At 34.7% G+C, this 20,782-nt stretch overlaps 2 protein-coding genes across 2 annotated transcripts; one reads left to right on the top strand and one right to left on the bottom strand.

The window, feature by feature from the left end:
- The first annotated feature begins 2,669 nt into the window (after positions 1 to 2,669).
- Positions 2,670 to 4,740, top strand: LOC144444423 (solute carrier family 35 member F6-like). Its single transcript, XM_078133835.1, has 2 exons — positions 2,670 to 2,814; positions 4,232 to 4,740. The coding sequence occupies exons 1-2, from the start codon at positions 2,670 to 2,672 to the stop codon at positions 4,738 to 4,740; spliced, it is 654 nt and encodes a 217-aa protein (XP_077989961.1).
- Positions 4,741 to 8,775: 4,035 nt separating this feature from the next.
- On the bottom strand, positions 8,776 to 9,447 carry LOC144444422 (uncharacterized). Its single transcript, XM_078133834.1, has one exon. The coding sequence runs from the start codon at positions 9,445 to 9,447 to the stop codon at positions 8,776 to 8,778; it is 672 nt and encodes a 223-aa protein (XP_077989960.1).
- Between the last annotated feature and the right edge of the window lie 11,335 nt (positions 9,448 to 20,782).

Genomic DNA, 20,782 nt, shown 5'->3' with positions numbered 1-20,782 from the left:
TCATCCATTGCGTATGGGTTATTGGTACGATAGACCACCTCCCTGGAATTTCTATCAGCACTGTGCAGCCTGCAGAATCTTCGATTTGCTGATGCTCCATCTGCAGTTGAGGCCATTACTTTGAATCCAATTAATTCTAAGTAGGCGATGGCCTCCCAAACAAGTATCCAAAGAAAGTCTGATGTAATGGTCTTTGTCGGGAAATGGGCTATTGGATATTGCAAATTAATGGTAATGCCACGGACCATAAATGCCAGAATATAATTGGCAATGTCTGGTGTTTTGGAACTGTTTCCATCCAAATGCCCTTCGTAATCTGCCAGAACATTGCAAAAATTACCCATGTTGATGAAGCCAACAAGCGTGCCACTGCTCTTCTCGTACACCAGATCAGATTTAATTCGCAACTCATCATGTAGCAGCACTACATACTTCTGGTAGTCTTCTAATTGAAGAAAGTTACACTCCCTGTACAGTTGCTCTAATATGTCACATGTAAAGCCTGTTGATGGTTTAGTCCATTGTGTATAGTCTCTTAAAGTTCTTTCATTTGGAAGTTCAATAACCCCACTGTCTTTCAGTGCCCTGTAAGCAGCACCAGACCGTAAACGTAAGTTTAGGCACCATTTAATAAACATTGGATGCCACCTACAGGCCCGCTTATCCTGACATTGTATGGCCTTTAACTGCTGTTCCCAAAACAGTCTTTCAAAAGAACCCTCCCTGTGTTCTCTTTCAATAACTTCTGTGTACTGCTGTACCACTTGCTCTAAACCATCTGAGAGGCCACTATCAAGTGGAACACCTTCTTCTCTGATATTCATGTTTAGTTTATTGCGCAGCCTTGCCTCCCTTGACTCTATTCTTCTCTTTGCCTTAATAATATTCAATGTCCTTAAATGAAGTTCACTTTCATTCAACCTTGATAGTGGTACAGTACTGCTTGCATCAGTCCTGGAAAAGGGTTTGTCTTCTTCATTTGACCGTCTTTTCTCCTTTGATAAAATCGCGAATAATTTGTTGCGGAAATTGTAACAAGCACTACACCTTTTCTTCCCCTGTGGAAGAAGTGCCTGGCAGTCGACTGAAAATAGTGAGTACTTGTGCTTCACACCATGCCTGTCTATGACATTCCTTCTTTGTCTCTGACCTACTGTCACTGCAGATTTACCAGTGCCTACACCAATGAAAACACCATTTCTACAGCTGGCAATTTCTTCAAATTTGTCATCTGGGTTGCCAATGCATAAACTGCTTTGGTGCACTTTATCTAAAAGGGACAGGAGAGTTGATGCTGATGTGATCATTCTAGGAAACTCATCTAGGACTGGTTGACTTGATACGTCACACTGGTGAACCTTTACATTCCATGTCCCATCTCTAGCTAACAAAACTGATTTCAGTATCTCAGGGTCTTCACTACCCTCCGCCATTATATAAAGAAAATGCAACATGTCTTCACTGAACTGCTTCACCCATCCCTTCGGTAAACAATGTGAATGAACTCTGGTCTGGATAATATCAAAGTTGTTTGAGCATGATGTATGTTTGTGTGTACATGTAACTGGATGACCTTGACTGAAGCAGTGAGGAACTTCATTACAGACTTTAACAACTGACTGGTTGTATATAGCAGGAGTGAGGGGATACTGTAGAGTTGATTGTGGCACTGGATAAGAGTAGACTGTGCTATTTGGCAGGTGACTGACTGACGGCAGTTGTATTTCATTCAAAAGACCAATACTTGGCTGTTGTGATTGCCTGTGTGTCTGTTGCAAGTTTGGCAGGTTGTCGTATACATCTGGCTGTTGTGTGCTGTTTGGAATGTTGTCACATACCAATAGACTTGAATGTTCTTCATGTTCTGTTTGGTCTTTGTTTGTTTGCACTTCCTTCTTTTCTGCAGCCTTTGTTTGTCTTTTTCTCTTATAATTTTTCCTGTGTTGGGACACACCCCATTTGTAAGGCATGATGTCTGATGTGAGTAAAAAAAAATCACAAATGAAAAAAGCAATTGTTAGCATTGTGGAATACCATAGAATATCTGAAGTACATGTTATCCATATCAACAAAAATTAATATAGAAAATTAATAGCTCAATTAGTTTTAATGTAGAAAATGTCATGGAGAACATATGGAGACTTCCAGGGATGTGAACCAAAACAAAATAACATCTTCATGGTGTTGTAGAATATTATGCCTCTTCAGTTTTACTTTTGACTTTTTATTAATTATCAATAAAAATACTGATACTATTCATAGTAAATGTGACAGTATGAACCCAAGTTATGAACAGAACCTTGAGAAAGAAAATTATGTTGATATATTACTATTAGTACTGATAATTTTGACCGGACTAGTAATATCACTCAATTTGCACACCAACCAAAACAACACAAATTGTTATCTGGAGGCAATGATACTATTATTGTATTATTGATACTCAAGGACATGAATTATTATTATTATTATTATTATTATTATATTATTATTATTATTATTATTATTATTATTATTACTGTTGTTGTTGTTGTTGTTGTTTGACGCCATTGCATGACGGGGTGATTACAAATGCTACATGCACACCTTAGAGTTGTGGTATCGATGGTTATGATTATACCATTATGATTATACTCGTAATATATTTTGCAATTTTTTAACGCTGATACATGGCCGGCTATACTCAACTACGTGAACGCATACAGCTGTTTTGCTTCCCGGAAGTGATAGACAAAGCTACGTACGGAGACTCCGGAAACCGACATCTCCTCAGTTGTCGAGCGACAATATTAACCGTACACTCTCAGAAAGGGGGTACGAGAAGGAATATGAGAGAAACCATATGTCATCAGCCATAAAAAGGGCCCCGGGTACCCTAAACCTTGGATTTTTGTAGCTTTTATTACACGACGCCATGACAAGTTCATTGAGTACTGTTTACGTGGTGACATGATAAACCTCAATCGGAACGACATGGTCCATGTTTTTTCGAAGGATATTTAACGACAAAATTGTAAAAGGGGGACAAAATTAGACTAATTTAGCAAATCGGTACGTCAGTTACGAGCTGTACAGGGACAATCGTGGCATTCGAATGTCGAGTAATTGTATGACATGATACCCCTTGTCCACAGAAAATGTCAAAGTACACGTTTTGCCTCTGGCAGAAAGACTTCGTGCATGTCTTTACACACACAAAAAAACCGACGGAGAAATTTTAGTTCAAAAACTTTACAAACTAATACAAAGACAACAACGGTAAAGTTTTAGCAGTAAACAACATATGAACATGAGAACATAAGTCATAACCTGTGGTCGGGCATTTTTTGATTTATTTTTATACGACGTCAGTATACACTCGACAACGGCAAATTGCACGGTGCACTTGTTTAGTAACACAAGAACGACTTCATGCATGTGGTTTCCATAAAAACATGACCAGAAAATAGTAATACGGGGACAAAATCCATAACTTGAAGTGACACATTGATACAATTTACAGACAACAATTAGACATCGAAGCATTTCATTGTCTTGACTGAAAGTGTACGTATAGAAAATTAACTGAGAATGGCAAAAGAAACTTACCGTTAGAACCTAATGACAGAAGAGACAAACTCCAAATTCGGACGAAATATCTTCGAAAAGATTGAGAAAACACGATTTCTTTTGCACCTCGAACCACACGTTGTGAGTTATCGCGTCAGGCTGGTTGTGCTGGTAGCGTCAGATGACGTCATTTCCCGTATTTACACACGCGCGAGATTAGGCAGCGCCAACTGTTATATTCCAGACAAGCTCGCAAAGATAAACAAAGATTACTCTTTGAAGTTTTGCCGGCTTTCCTGTCCTTCTCCCCTCCACTGTCTATGATTATACCATGCGCAAGCCAAGTTTAACAAAGAATATAGAATATATCCACCCAGACTGGTCATTCTATGTCACAACAATGTACATCTATGTCACGACAACTTGTGTCTACATCACTGGTTCTCCTTTGTTCAAAATATGAGTCAAAACATTCAAAATTGTCATTACTTTCCCTGATTTTTCTTTGATATTACTGGTACTGGTATAATTATGTTATTCTCCAATATTTTTCTTCAGAAAATACTTGTCTAATGGCTTGTAGTGACAAAGGCCCCTACGTCACCCGTGTTTTCCTTGGCTGAACAAAGTAAAATTGGGGGAATTACATCTTATTACTTACCAATATTTCAATTATTTGTAGGTTTTTTTGGATTTATGTTTCTAAGTTTGCTGCTTATACCATTCTACTATATCAATGCTGGTGATCTAAGACTGGACAGCCCAGGTCATCGACTTGAAGACGCCATAGATGCATTTTACCAGATGGCAAACAACCACCTGTTGATTCTAGCATTTCTTGGTAACATGGTCAGCATCGCTTTCTTCAACTTTGCCGGTATCAGCGTTACAAAGGAAATCAGTGCTACAACACGTATGGTTCTAGATAGTGTCCGTACAGTTGTTATCTGGGGAATCAGTTGTTTACTACGGTGGGAGAATTTCCTTGCTCTGGAAGTACTCGGCTTCGTACTATTGATTTGTGGCCAATGTATATATAATGACATCATATTTACACCATTTCTGAGAAAGAGAGGTGTATGTTTGCAATGTCTGCAAACAGGAGAAGGAGATGAGAGTGAACATGACCCATTAATAAATTGGATAAAAGAGAATAGTTTGCCCCACAGTAAAGATGCAATCAATGCGTGATTCTAGAATCAATTAACTGATTCAATTTCAATATGTTTACTCAGGACACTATATTGGATTTTGATTTATATACTTTGTATTAAGTGGCTATATGGATGAAGATTTGGCATTTATTTTTGATTTTTAGTTTATAAAACAATTTTATCATGGCTTCCTACTTGAAAAATCAATGTCAAATAACAGTGACCAAATCTGTGTTTGTAATGTCATACATTGCAAAAAGCTATTCAAAAAGTGTATAAAATGTTATTGTACATATAATAACGGACATTTTACACATTTATTAATCTTTTGCAATTTATTTAGTTACAAACAAGGACTTGCTATATGTTGTTTCACATTTATTTTCAAGTACAAAGCCATATGATAAAATTGTTTATAAATGAAAAAATCCAAAATAAATAGCCAGTCCTCATCCATATGGCCACTTTATAATTAATTTACTCAGGAAATTGTTTTATATCGGATTTCCATTACATAACATTTACAGTTTATATTAAAACTGTTCTAGCTCTAACTGGAATGTGATATTTTAAATGGATTTTATTAAATGTAATCGATTTACCTGTCATACATGAACTGTATAGAATCACCTATAGGTAGACAATTATGTGTAGCTAGGCATATTTGCATATCTTGCGAGATCTGGAATGAGACGTAAAATCCTTTATTCAAAAATAGATTTATGGATCTGCACCCTAAAATCAGTGTTCTAATGTACATTATTACATATTTTCAGTGTACAACTTATGAACACTACCAACCACTAAGTAATGTGTACAATGTATTTTAACAAGTTTTAGTGAATATATCGTTGGTTGTCGAATCATTCCTAAGTGTGTGGTCATAATGTTACATCTAAACCATACTTGTAACAGGGGATAAAGATAGTCTGGATGTCAACATGGTATCTTAAAAGAGATTTTAAGATTTGATGAACCGAATTAGCAATAAGGGATAAGATAACTGTTTATATAGCTCTCATTGCCATTTACTAGTTGTTTATTATTTCCTTCCTCCCATACTTGTGTTGTTGTTGTTGTTGTTGTTGTTGTTGTTGTTAAGGAATTGACAATCTGCAATCTGTACTTTGCGTTAACAAAGTACTCAGCCGTGTTTGATTCTAAAAGCTGCAGGGCTTAATTTTTATATGATTTAAAATTTCTATTTTTAAAAGTTGTATTTTTTTCTTGATTTTAACTTAGTCCTAAAAATATTAGTGTGGTTCCAATTACACTAAATTTTAGAATAGGTGGGGAAGGTAGATTTTTTTTTTCATATGTGAGTGTCTAGTTCAGGTAGTTATGTTTTCCATTGTTTTCTATATGGTCTCTGTGTTATTGGTTTCTTCCCATCAGATGTACAGCCATTACAGATTGGAAGAACAGTTTTATTATATTGTCTTTTTAAGATGATGTCAGTTTCCGCATCCATTAAATATTTCTGACGAGACTTAACAATTGTCACGATTTTATTATTTTTTTCTCAAATATGTAAAAAAAAGTTTAGGGTCAGTAATGAAAAACTAGGTGGGGTCAAGTAACTGGAACCAAATATTCTTTATGCCTTAGAATGGGTTGAAGTTTTTTTTAATACAGTTAAGCAGCAAACTTTGAAGCTTTTTGCACTGTCTTAAGTTGTTGGCATAGAATCTTTGCATATACATTCCTAATTTGACTGTTGGCATCACAACAACAAATTTACATAATCATTTAAATACGTGATATACCCTCATAATTTTTAATTAGCAATTGTTGGGGGTTTTTTTTATAAATAATTTATATTTATTTGGAAACTTGTTTGAATCCATATTCTTTGTCAAATTAAGTTATTTTTAATATTACTATGTTACATAGCTGATGTAAATTCTTACAGTTATACTGTATTAAAAGTATCACCAGAATCCTGTATGTCTAAGTGCCCTATATATGTTTACAATGTATTACCAGAATCCTGTATGTCTAAGTGTCCTATATATGTTTACAATGTATTACCAGAATCCTGTATGTCTAAGTGTCCTATATATGTTTACAATGTATTACCAGAATCCTGTATGTCTAACTGCCCTATATATGTTTACAATGTATTACCAGAATCCTGTATGTCTAACTGCCCTATATATGTTTACAATGTATCACCAGAATCCTGTATGTCTAAGTGCCCTATATATGTTTACAATGTATCACCAGAATCCTATATGTCTAAGTGTCCTATATATGTTTACAGTGTATTACCAGAATCCTGTATGTCTAAGTGCCCTATATATGTTTACAATGTATTACCAGAATCCTGTATGTCTAACTGCCCTATATATGTTTACAATGTATCACCAGAATCCTGTATGTCTAAGTGTCCTATATATGTTTACAATGTATTACCAGAATCCTGTATGTCTAAGTGCCCTATATATGTTTACAATGTATCACCAGAATCCTGTATGTCTAAGTGTCCTATATATGTTTACAATGTATTACCAGAATCCTGTATGTCTAAGTGTCCTATATATGTTTACAATGTATCACCAGAATCCTGTATGTCTATGTGTCCTATATATGTTTACAATGAATTACCAGAATCCTGTATGTCTAAGTGCCCTATATATGTTTACAATGTATTACCAGAATCCTGTATGTCTAACTGTCCTATATATGTTTACAATGTATTACCAGAATCCTGTATGTCTAAGTGCCCTATATATGTTTACAATGTATTACCAGAATCCTGTATGTCTAACTGTCCTATATATGTTTACAATGTATCACCAGAATCCTGTATGTCTAAGTGCCCTATATATGTTTACAATGTATTACCAGAATCCTGTATGTTTAAGTGTCCTATATATGTTTACAATGTATTACCAGAATCCTGTATGTCTAAGTGCCCTATATATGTTTACAATGTATTACCAGAATCCTGTATGTTTAAGTGTCCTATATATGTTTACAATGTATTACCAGAATCCTGTATGTCTAAGTGCCCTATATATGTTTACAATGTATTACCAGAATCCTGTATGTCTAACTGTCCTATATATGTTTACAATGTATTACCAGAATCCTGTATGTCTAAGTGCCCTATATATGTTTACAATGTATTACCAGAATCCTGTATGTCTAACTGTCCTGTATATGTTTACAATGTATTACCAGAATCCTGTATGTCTAAGTGCCCTATATATGTTTACAATGTATCACCAGAATCCTGTATGTCTAAGTGTCCTATATATGTTTACAATGTATTACCAGAATCCTGTATGTCTAACTGTCCTATATATGTTTACAATGTATTACCAGAATCCTGTATGTCTAACTGTCCTGTATATGTTTACAATGTATTACCAGAATCCTGTATGTCTAAGTGCCCTATATATGTTTACAATGTATCACCAGAATCCTGTATGTCTAACTGTCCTATATATGTTTACAATGTATCACCAGAATCCTGTATGTCTAACTGTCCTATATATGTTTACAATGTATCACCAGAATCCTGTATGTCTAACTGTCCTATATATGTTTACAATGTATTACCAGAATCCTGTATGTCTAAGTGTCCTATATATGTTTACAATGTATTACCAGAATCCTGTATGTCTAAGTGCCCTATATATGTTTACAATGTATTACCAGAATCCTGTATGTCTAACTGTCCTATATATGTTTACAATGTATTACCAGAATCCTGTATGTCTAACTGTCCTATATATGTTTACAATGTATTACCAGAATCCTGTATGTTTAACTGCCCTATATATGTTTACAATGTATTGCCAGAATCCTATATGTCTAAGTGTCCTATATATGTTTACAATGTATTACCAGAATCCTGTATGTCTAAGTGTCCTATATATGTTTACAATGTATTACCAGAATCCTGTATGTCTAACTGTCCTATATATGTTTACAATGTATCACCAGAATCCTGTATGTCTAAGTGCCCTATATATGTTTACTTCTACTTCTACTTCTACTTCTATACTGTGTAAACATCCTAAAAAGGATTATCATCACACAGGCGTAACGCTGGCGGCGTCCTTTAGATCTCACCCGTGTTCAGGTGAGCACGATCTATGAGATCGGTGATATCAATGCTGGAGAGGGCAGATTTGAAACTGTCTATTGTCTTTGCTTGTTGAATGGATAATGGTAAGAGATTCCATTCTGGAATTGTCCGAGGAATAAGTGAATATTTGTAACAGTTTTTCTTAGCGATGATCGATATGAAAGAAGAACCAGGTACACTTCCCCTAGTAGAACGTGATGATGATTCTGGTAGTTTATCATCTTGAAAAGCAACTAGATTTTTTGTAGCTTTGTATAGGAAAGTTAGTCTGCTAACTGCTCTGCGATTTTCAAGGCATTGCCATTGGAGCTTCCGTAGCATATCGGATACACTGGCCTCCCTCTTGTAGTTTCCGGTGACAAATCGAGCTGCTTTGCGTTGAATTTTTTCAACAGCATTTTTGCCAACTTTGGTGTAAGGGTCCCATATACTTGCACAATACTCCAAACGCGGTCGTACAAGGGACATATATGCAGTTTGTTTGGTACTGGGAGGACAGTCATGTAGATGTCTCTGTAGTAGTCCTAGGATCCTTGATGCTTTAGATGTGATATTTGATATGTGGTGCTTCCATTCCAGGTCATGTGACAGTTCAATGCCCAAGTAGGAGTGCTGCTTTACAATTCTGAGAATATTGTCTCCCATTTTATAATTATGTTGCAATGTATTACCAGAATCCTGTATGTCTAAGTGTCCTATATATGTTTACAATGTATCACCAGAATCCTGTATGTCTATGTGTCCTATATATGTTTACAATGTATTACCAGAATCCTGTATGTCTATGTGTCCTATATATGTTTACAATGTATTACCAGAATCCTGTATGTCTAAGTGTCCTATATATGTTTACAATGTATCACCAGAATCCTGTATGTCTATGTGTCCTATATATGTTTACAATGTATCACCAGAATCCTGTATGTCTAAGTGTCCTATATATGTTTACAATGTATTACCAGAATCCTGTATGTCTAACTGTCCTATATATGTTTACAATGTATCACCAGAATCCTGTATGTCTAACTGCCCTATATATGTTTACAATGTATTACCAGAATCCTGTATGTCTAACTGTCCTATATATGTTTACAATGTATCACCAGAATCCTGTATGTCTAACTGTCCTATATATGTTTACAATGTATCACCAGAATCCTGTATGTCTAAGTGCCCTATATATGTTTATAATGTATCACCTGAATCCTGTATGTTTAAGTGCGCTATATATGTTTACAATGTATCACCAGAATCCTGTATGTCTAAGTGTCCTATATATGTTTACAATGTATAACCAGAATCCTGTATGTCTAACATTTCCTTCTGCTAGCTTCTTAGCCAGGACGTGGCATAACGTCAGCAAACCAGTTACTATGATACCGTATTTCTACACGATCGAACAAAGTCGTCGGTAGCAATAACCTTTGTCTGTTTAATAATGTAACTCGCTGAGAGAGAGAGAGAGAGAGAGAGAGAGAGAGAGAGAGAGAGAGAGAGAGAGAGAGAGAGAGAGAGAGAGAGAGCAGACAGACAGACAGAGACAGAGACAGACAGACAGACAGACAGAGGGAGAGAGACAGAGACAATGACACACACAAACACGTTCTCATGCCAATATACATGTATGCTTCAGAACTACTTGCGGCGAAGGAAAATGTTTAATTTCGCTTCTCGATGTAAGAAGTGTAATTCTTATAATTGTTCTTTGACAATCGCTTTAAAAAAATACATATGAAAAATTCAGACCAGAGATCACTTTAGTCATGTATTTTCGTAATGAGGTGTTCGCAATGCCGTTGAAAATTCTTATATTTACTTTCAACTAAGAATGACGAGTGTGTAAATCTTTAGTCTACTTCTCTTTGTCATCAATAACTCAATAAATGGTATTACTAATTACCCGTATGATCAAACGAATGCATATTACAAACAACGCACCTCAAGTTTGGAGAATAACATGAGTAAATTCAGTCTTGAAATAGATATAGATTTGGATATCTTATTTGACAAGAAAAGACTTTCTATCTTACCTTGAGTACGTGTCGTCAATATGGACAAAGAAGCTCGTCTGGAGAAAATCATTTTCAAGGTAATAAAAGTGGATATATACGACATGTAAGTTTGCTATCACTGCAAAAACAGTCAGAGACTTACACAGTTCTATTTACATTGACAACTTTCGTTGTGCATAGTAACTATGTTCGACTTCTGAAAGTGAGTTGCTATTCGAACACATCGCGTTCTCCGCAGCACGGGCCTTGTCTCTCCAGAGGCTGGGTCCAGAGGCGCGGCTCCGTGATTGCTATGTCCACCAGGGCGACAGTAGGGAGCCCTCAACGACATTCTAAGGAGAGGAAAACACGGGCTGACTCTTCCAGCACCAGATTTACAAACTTCACCCGCACGACGATTACGATTTAATAGAACGGCCACTGTTGTCAGTGATTAATTGAAAACTCTAGAAGTTCTTCTCATTATCAACATAACAAGTATGTTTACATTGTCAATCGAAATCCAGTTGATTGTTTTAGTTACAAAGACAAATGAATGAAATGTAGATCTGTGTGTCATGAGATGGCCTTTGTATCACAGGTGGCAGTTGACAGTCAAAAGATGGCACATACGTAATTACATTGTAAACCACTGGAATAAAAACAAGAATGTAAAGTAAAAACAAATTTGGGCGCCCTTCATACCATGGCTATGCATATATGTATCCATATACTTGGATATCTATATTCCGTATATATGTGTTCATATACATAACAGTATATAGTATACCCACACACTGTGTAAGTATAATTGTTCACACTTATCGGTATCCCATATAGTATATATATGCCCACATACTATATGTGTATTCATAAATATGATACAAGCTAAATACAACTTTGTTGTTGAACCAATGTATTATGTTAAGCTTTTGTTCCAAACACAAACGTGAAATTCGTGACTTGAAATTTTCGACTGAGGTAGAGATGGAGTGCGATACAAACTTCCAGTCACATATGACATTTAAGCTCACGTACGCGTGTCCGTAAGGTCACTAGTTTTGAATAATTGCTGACAAATACTTCTGAACCCTGATTAAACCAAGTACAACATTTGAAACAATACCCATCGGACTAAAGTAATTGATGAGGTTGTTTTCATGAAGACTGTTATCTCTCTTATCTCAGATCTCTTTCTCTGTACGAGTTCATTTTTGGATTTTGTAGCTGTTGTTGAGTGCCGTCAAGTATTTAATTTCTTTTCTCATGATCTTCGAGTTTCTCTTCTACTCTGTCTTGTTTGTCATAAACCCCCCTCTGTTTCTGTTCAAGTTCTGTCTTCCATTTGTTCAATTCTTCAATTTTTTCACGATTCCCTGTTGAAATGATAAAAAGAAATTAATCATACATAAATTTATGGGTTGTCTTTTGATCAGCGATACGTTACTCTATGTATAGACATAGTACAAACAACGCTCCACAACTTTGGAGAATAAAATCAGCGAAAGTATTGAAAATATATACCTTTGGATATCTTATTTGACAAGAAAAGAATTTCTATCTTACCTTGAGTACATGTTGTTAACATTGACAAAGAAGCTTGTCTTGAGAAAATAATTTTCAAGGTAATATAAGTGGATATATACGACACATAAGTTTGCTATCACTGCTAAAACAGCCAACATTTCCCACGTTCTATAAACACTGACATCCTTCGATTCGTTGCTCTCGAACTTCGTGTTTTTGTCTGCCAGAATTGTGAGGAGGGACATAGCTTTGTCCGTCTAGGGACAAGACTCTCCTTCTAGGGATTTCTACGTCAAATTGCGAATTCATTGCTTTCCGTGAATTATCAAGTTCAACTATTTGCTTAGTTATCGTTAACAAATATTTGTGAATTGTGTGGGTATTTTTGTCTGAAGCTATCGGGTTTATTCTGTCTACGTGAACTTTCTTTTCTCTATTCCAGTGTACGGTAACTCCACGGCAGTTTTATTATAGCTATGTTATATTCTATCTAAACTTGCCAGTAACATTTATTGTTGTTGAGAAAAAGTCGTCCCATTTTATATCCAGTCGATTTAAATCGCCTGTTCATATTTTGTATTTGATAAAATGAGACGTAATTTCATTTAAGAATAACGTACTGTATTCATGTAAATTATTTGAAATTGATCCGGTGGTGTTTTTTGAAAGTCAATTCATGTTTGCTTTTTGTATTGAAATGTTTTGTATCAACTGTTTATTTATGTTGACGAGTGAGATTACACTCTCATATTCAGAGTAGGCTATTGTAATTTATTATAACATTTGTTTTAACCGCAATTAGTGCCCATGGTGTCGGTGACCTGCCCCGTCTCCTAAGTCTGTGTAGCTTACACAGATATATACTAATGTGTGTACAGTACACATATGATATGCGGTAGCATTCATTTTCGCTGCCGCTCGGTGGCGATGTGATAACAATTGCTGGCGGTTCAAATAGATGCGCAACTTTGGTGATTTTCAATCTTAGATCGCTCAATGAAAAACAAATACTAGACATTTGAACATAACTCAAAGAAAACCAGACTATACTAAAGAGTGACTTGATAAACGTGAATTATCAATCAAAGCGTTAAATTGTGCACTCAGTCGCGTAATAAATAGCGACATTATTATTATATTGTAACGTATAACTCTTTTAAACGGTCGTTATCTGCGTTTTTAGATCTTTCCTCAGTATATTACAATGTAAACGGTACTTACAGTATTATATATACCACCAAGGAAACTTAACCATCTCTTGGTATTCATAACGCAAGCCCAATATTTGATGCATAAACAATTAGATGACATCTTATCAATTTAGCATTACCTATAATAGAATGTTGAAGAAATCCCCTGTATAAATTATCTTAAATTATGTAGAACGCCCTCAAATGTGTGCACTGAAACTAACATAATATACAATAGTTTATTGTATATTTTGTAAATCATTCTGGGATTAAAAGAAAACATAGAATATAGACTATAACTGATTTTAAACGGAAGGAAAATAATGCAATTGCTGAAATACAATTAAAAATGTTTTCTTGTATCCCGGATTGTAAAAACTGCGACGTTGACATAGAGATATGGAAAATCGCAGTTACGTTTATGTCTGAACTATTTATTGACTACATTTTCACATTACATTCTGGGATTATTACTTGCGTCAGCTTTTTTGTAAAAAAATAAATAAGCTTACTAAATTATATTGATGACGTGTTGAGGAGTCAATGGATATGGGATGGAAACTTATATATAAGCTAGACGACAACAAATAAGTCTGAAGCCGCGTTCAGTAATCAATAATGTAAAAAACTGTCACCATAAAATGACAGTAAATCTGACTGACAGCGTATAAATTCTCAAAAAAATCCCTTTTAATACAGGTCAACAGAGATACCGGAAATTTCAGAGTATCAGTCCAACTATAATATTGAGCGGGTCCCAGGTGGTATATTCAGAGATACCGGTTCAATGCTGCAGGTACCGGTGAAATCGTACTGATCATATTTACATTTGTTGGGCTATGACATGTTATACTTAAGGAATGTAATTCAAACGGGGGAAACACATCCTGACTTCTGCGTTCTGAGCACTTTCGCAAACGTATATTGCCCAATTTCCGTATTTGCATTTCGAGACAAACAATTTATTAGTGTAGTGTGAACCCCCGTGTATGTTATGCAAGGGTGTTTTTGAAATGCTTGTAAATTCACAGAAAAGAAAACAATTTGTACTGTGCACTTTGATTGGCTGTTTCTCATTACAACAGGTGCAATACCTCGCGTCACTATGAGTGGATATCATAGACAATGGTTTCCCGCCAAAATGTCAATTCAAAGCTGGTGGTTCGGGGATGCCTTTATTGTGATTGGTTCTCATTGACAATTGGAATTTAACACCTGGAGTTGTGTATATATATATATATAGAGTTATACCGTTGTGAAAGCCGTCTTTGACCGCAGCTCCCGCTACAAAAAGATGGACGCCTGATGCCTTTGCCTACTGACACTGTATTACTTAGTTCTGTGCTACATACGTGACCTGGTGAGAGAAAGAAGAACGGATGGAAGATTTTCTTGGAGTATGCTTGGTTTGGTCGAAGAGGTTTGTTGCAGTTTGAGAAGTTTGGTTGGAAGAAAGCTAGAAGAGAAGATGGTTATGTATTTCTGGGTGTATTTGCTGTCTGTACTACATGTCGTTGTCTGTCGCTGTATACGTCAACTCTACGACTGGAAGATGAATATAAGGACTGCCATGGATGACTTGAGAAGATGGACTTGGAGAATGCCTGAAGTGATGTCTACCTGTTGTTATGTTGGGATAAGTGATCTGTTATTTTTGTCTTTTGCATGTGGGGACTTTATAAACGTTTGGTTAGGAGAACAATGGAAGACAGTTTGGCCAGTTCCATTGTTAATAAGTCGACAAAAATATAGCATTGGGTGGGCAGATGAAAAATTAGGATTAAAATGTTTTGCAATTGAGGGGAGGGGGTTTCTTTTAGAAAAGTATCATGTTATCAAAATCAAAACACAAATTCCTGAAGAAAATACAAACAAAAACAAACAAACAAAATCATACAAAATACCCGCTCAAAATAAAACTATTAAAAAAAACAAAATACACACACAAAAAAAACATACAAAAAAAAGTATTTTTTTACCATGGGAGTAGTTTTCATTTCATGTAATACTTTTTTATGAAATATAGGATTAGTTATTTTTATCATGGGAGTAGTTTTTATTCCATGGGAAGATTTTAAAAAAAAAAAAATTTTTATTTTTATTTTTTTTAAATTTTCAAATTTTTTAGAAAATAATTTTAGATTTGTTTTACCATAGTAGTTTTTTTTATCATGAGAGTTTTACCATAGGAGTAGTTTTTTTTTTTATCATGGGAGTAGTATTTTTTTTAACCATGGGAGTAGTTATTATTTCATGTAATATTTTTTTCAAATATAGGACTAGTTATTTTATCATCATTTATCAGTAGTTTTTTATTCCATGGGAAGATGTTTTTTTTTTTTTTTTTTCATTGGAATAATTATTTTTACAATGGGACCTTAAATACAATTGGTGTAAACCAAAATGCTCCTGTAGGTTGCAATTGGTTTTGCTAAATCAAAACTGAATTTAGCAAATTATTACAAATTATCGAAACTAAAATTTATGCACATCACTAAAACAAGTATTCCTATCAGAAAAGTTTGATTCAATATTTATCAATTGCAATTTTGAACATAAATATTATGGTTATGTTTCTATGTCAAGCAGAGATTACAATGTTTAGAAAAGGGAATAGAATTTGTCCAGCAAAAGCATTTTTAGTCCCCCAAAGTGTGTGACTATTACAATGGGCTTCCATCTGTCCATAATATGTCATTTTTCAGACTTGTAATATCTGATTTCTTTCAAAACTGGCACAAAGGTGACATGTCATATGGAAAATATGCATGTCATTCTTTTTTTTGACATATGCAAATGTGACCAAATGGCGGCCATATAAAAATCTATATTTACTGCACAATTAATTTAAAAAACTAGGTTTCTTTTGAAACCCTACCTTGAGCAATTACAAATATTACCATTCATGAATAAATAGCTGGGGCAACTCCCATGAACCATATGGGGAGGGTCTGCTGGAAAGTCTGTATGTCATAATGTATGACATAGGGTATATACTTTTCTGGGCCAGATGATTTTGGAATACCCTACCCGTCTAGACTGGTTGATTTTATTTTAATTGTAGCTGAAAATGATTATATAATTTTTAAAATAATTCTTACAATTGCTAAAAGTAAGATTTCATTTCTCAAAAAAATAATTCTTTTGATCAGTTTTTAGGTATTACATCATATGAATTACTGCCTGCATGTATTATAGACCTGTATAGTATGTTTTTTGTGTGATACAGTTGGTATAAGGAAGGGTCATACCCTTTTTAGGGTGTGTATTATGACAAGAGTTTGGGTTTTGGGGGTTTCAACATAGCCTCCCTATGTCATTTCACAAAGAGTTGCCCACCTCATCCTGGGATACATGGTCATGTGAACAACATTAATGAAAGTGGTTTATTTTGCCAATACTAGTTCAAAGAAGCACACTTAACATAAATTTTCTTTGCCGGCCCTGCTATTAAATTCTATCTTAATAATAATAACAATAATAATAATAATAATAATAATAATAATAATAATAATAATAATAATAATAATAATAATAATAATAACAATAATAATAATAATAAATACATATAATAAATAATCACTAATAAGTAATAAGTACTAATATATAAATACCAATATATAATAAATAGGCACATAATTAGGCACCAATGACTATTAATTTCTAATTCTTCTTTCATAATTAATTGCACTTGAATTTGAAATAGTATTGGCATTATGGATTACTCTCATTATACATGTTCATATGACATCATTAAATGAAGTTATTTAGAAAATAAATTAAAAATCAAGAGGACAACTCTGTGTGAAGTGATACTAGGGGGCTTTGCTGGGATCACCAAGCCCTTACTGTTGTCAAACTACATACCCAAAAATGGAGACACTTTCTAATACCAACTTTATTGCACAAAATAAATACTGTACAGATCTATGATAGATACAGTCAGTTTGTATGATGAAATAGCTAAACACTGACCAAATTAATTGTCTTCTTGAAAATGAAATCTCACTTTTAAGAATTGTAACAACTTTTTGAAAATTAAAGAATTATTCTAAGCTGCAATTGAAGCAAAATCTATCGGTCCAGTTGAGCAAGGTTTTCCAAAGTTTTCCAGCCCACAAAAGTATACACTTTTCTAGCAGACCTTCCCCATGTGGTCACCTATGGGAGTTGCACACCCCCACCTGCTCTGCAATAAATAATTTTAGATTCTCTGAAATAGGCCAAAAATACACATGATAACACATACAAATTCTACCCACTTTGTACAACTTTAATCAAAGCTATGTCATAGTTTGATAGTGTAAAAATGCTTTCGCTTGACTTATTCTTGATCGATTTTTCAGGGAGAAACAGTAAGACAATAAGAAATCAATTAATTATACAGTTTATGCAAATTTACACATGCAGTTCTTTCTTTAGAGCGGTTTCCCAGACCTGTGCAAGTGTACCATAGTCAAGATTTCCTTTCTTCCTTTCACCCGTTTCATAAAAAAATATTGTCTCCAAATTAGAAACTTGAAAATTTGATGTCAGCCATATGGGAGCACTTTGGTAAATGTAATTTATATTGAATGTATTTCTTCATTATTTATCAATAAAACATAACATTAACAAAACTGTATTAATAAAATTTGCATGCAAGTTTATTTTCAGGAAGCCAGGCTCGGCAAAGATGGACAAATGATAAGATAAGAAGACCCAAGACTGATTGATGTATTTGATTACTACGATACTGAGGTGTATTTTACAGTTATGTTATCTTTTGAAGTGTAATTTATATATCAAATTGTATTTTCAAGTTATTTTATTAGTAGAACTGGAGGTTGGAGAAGTTTAGAAGAACAGAAAAAGTTTCAGACATCAGCACCAAGTAAGTTTAGGAGTTGTTTTAGTATGTATGCCTGCATGAATGATTGCTCTTTTAACTCACCCCCATCCCCACCCCACCCCTTCCAACATACATACATTGAAAACACTACTTTCTGCATCTCCGGCACCAATCATCATATTCGCGTCATCATCTACCTCGCATCTCGGTCCGTTGTCGTCGCTGCGCGTGATTACACATTACATATTGACATATACATACAGCACCCCAGTGATTTTCTGTTATCCCATTTCAGTATGTCTGGTTTGTTACTGTGGGTCTCTATGGTTGATTAGTTTGTCGGTTTGTTGGCAATGGTTGGTTGGTTGGTTGGCAATGGTTTGTTGATTGTCGGTTGGCAATGGTTTGTTGGTTGGTTGGTTGGCAATGGTTTGTTGGTTAGTCCTTCTGTTGGTTATATTTTTCATTTGTTGTTCATGGTCTTTCTCTCATAACAAACACACATACACCTCACACACTTCCGCAGTTTTGCCGCCGTCTCAATTTCCACCATGTTTTCGCCTTTATTCGCTCCGCGTACACATTCAAAAGTTACATTACACCAATACAATCAAGTCCCCATCCCTTTTAACTTTCTGTATGTTTGGTTTAGAGTTATAATGGCACATTCCATTATAACTCTATTCATAATTTGCAGTCAAGCATTATGTGTATGTGTGTTACCCCTTCCCATGAAAATAAAGAAAAACATTGAATCAGGTATCCGCTTGTATGGTGAGTCAAATTGGCGACAATGAGTTGCGTTGGCTGCAATGATACCCCTAGCATTGACTAGATAATATGGATTTTAGAGTAATCAATTTTGAATGCTGCCCAAATTCCACTGAGCTCATAGAGCTATCAATCAATCAATCAATCAATCAGTCAATCAATTTTGATTGCATAGCAACATGCCATAGTAAGCATGGTAAAGCATACCAAAATAACATACAGAAATAAAGTGAATTCGATACTATTTACATCAACAAGAAATTTTCCAATTTTTCATCAGAAGTCAAAATGTGCTAAAATTAAATCAAAATTTATGTAATAAAATTAAATTAAAAATCAAGCTCTTCAAATCCAGGGGACCATATTGCCAGAAATACCATACGAGTATGGCTACATTCACAGTTTAAATAATTGTTGGCATAATGACCAAGAGAAAGTACTATCGTATCTGGCTGTGTATTTCAAGGCTATATCTATTACATTGTATGTCTGCAGAATATCAAATATACATCACCTACACCTAACAGCTATGAATGGTAAGTGTTATCTATAAATTCTTCACTAACTTTTTGTTGTTCATCTACAATTGATTTGTAATGTCAATAATGCAGATGAAAAATGATGTAGCCTCAAATATTCATCTGAAAGTTATTGATACAGTGACAAATTTTCATAAGTCTTCATCAAAGACAGTCGCCAGTATTTCAACTTACTAGTTAATGCTGAATTTTTTTATGACAAATATGATCAAAATTTTGTCATCATTGGCAAGGTCACCAAAAAAAAGCAATGTCAAGGTCATTTATAAATAACACTGGTTAAGTAACTTAATTTAGATTTCTATGTATTAAACTACTAGTACAGTCTGAGTTAGTGTACAAAATGTCAAATTTGACAATAAATATGGCCGCCATTCAACCATTATTGCCAATGTCAAAGTAGCCTGCATATATGGATTACTGTTTCTGACATTTGTGGCAGGCTTGGTTGAAATTGGTCTATCATCTCTGCTGTGCACTATGCACTATAATTTTTGGCTCTTTGACCTTGAAGACAGAGGTCGAGGTCAAAGGTCATGGTCTCAGAAAGGGGCATTGCATTATTGATAATATGGATATGGAAAATGTAACACTCAAATTGGGTCACTATCAAACTTTAATAGTTTAAATAGCAGGCAAAATGTGAAGTTTTACAACACTTTAATTTATGCTATTTGACCTTGAGGATGCATTATAAAGCTTGCCATTGACTGAGAGGGGAAGGGACTGAGCTCCCATAGAATTGTATGTGCCATCCAAATGGGTCACTTTTTCATGAAAAAAATTCCTAAACATGGGTCAACTTTGTCTTTTTGTGTTCCCTAAGGCGTAAAAAAAATGTGTGGTTGCGATTACATTCAATTTTAAAATAGGTGAGGTAGGTAGAGTGTCTTGTTCAGGTTTTCCATTGTTTTCCAAATGGTCTCTGTGTTGTTTATTTCTTCCCATCAGATGTACAGCCATCACTGATTGAAAGAATAGTTTCACATTGTCTTTTTAAGTTGATATCAGTTTCGGCACCCTCTATTTCTTGCGAGACTTCACGATTTTTGTGATTTCTTGAATACTTAAAAAAGTTAAGGGTTGGTGTGAAAAACTAGGTGGGGTCAGTAACCGGAACCTTTTTTTAAT

Source organism: Glandiceps talaboti, chromosome 13 (genome assembly GCF_964340395.1).
Source record: "Glandiceps talaboti chromosome 13, keGlaTala1.1, whole genome shotgun sequence".
NCBI classification, from domain to species: domain Eukaryota; kingdom Metazoa; phylum Hemichordata; class Enteropneusta; family Spengelidae; genus Glandiceps; species Glandiceps talaboti.
Note: the sequence above shows the minus strand (reverse complement) of the source record. Positions and strands in the feature narration are given on the sequence as shown.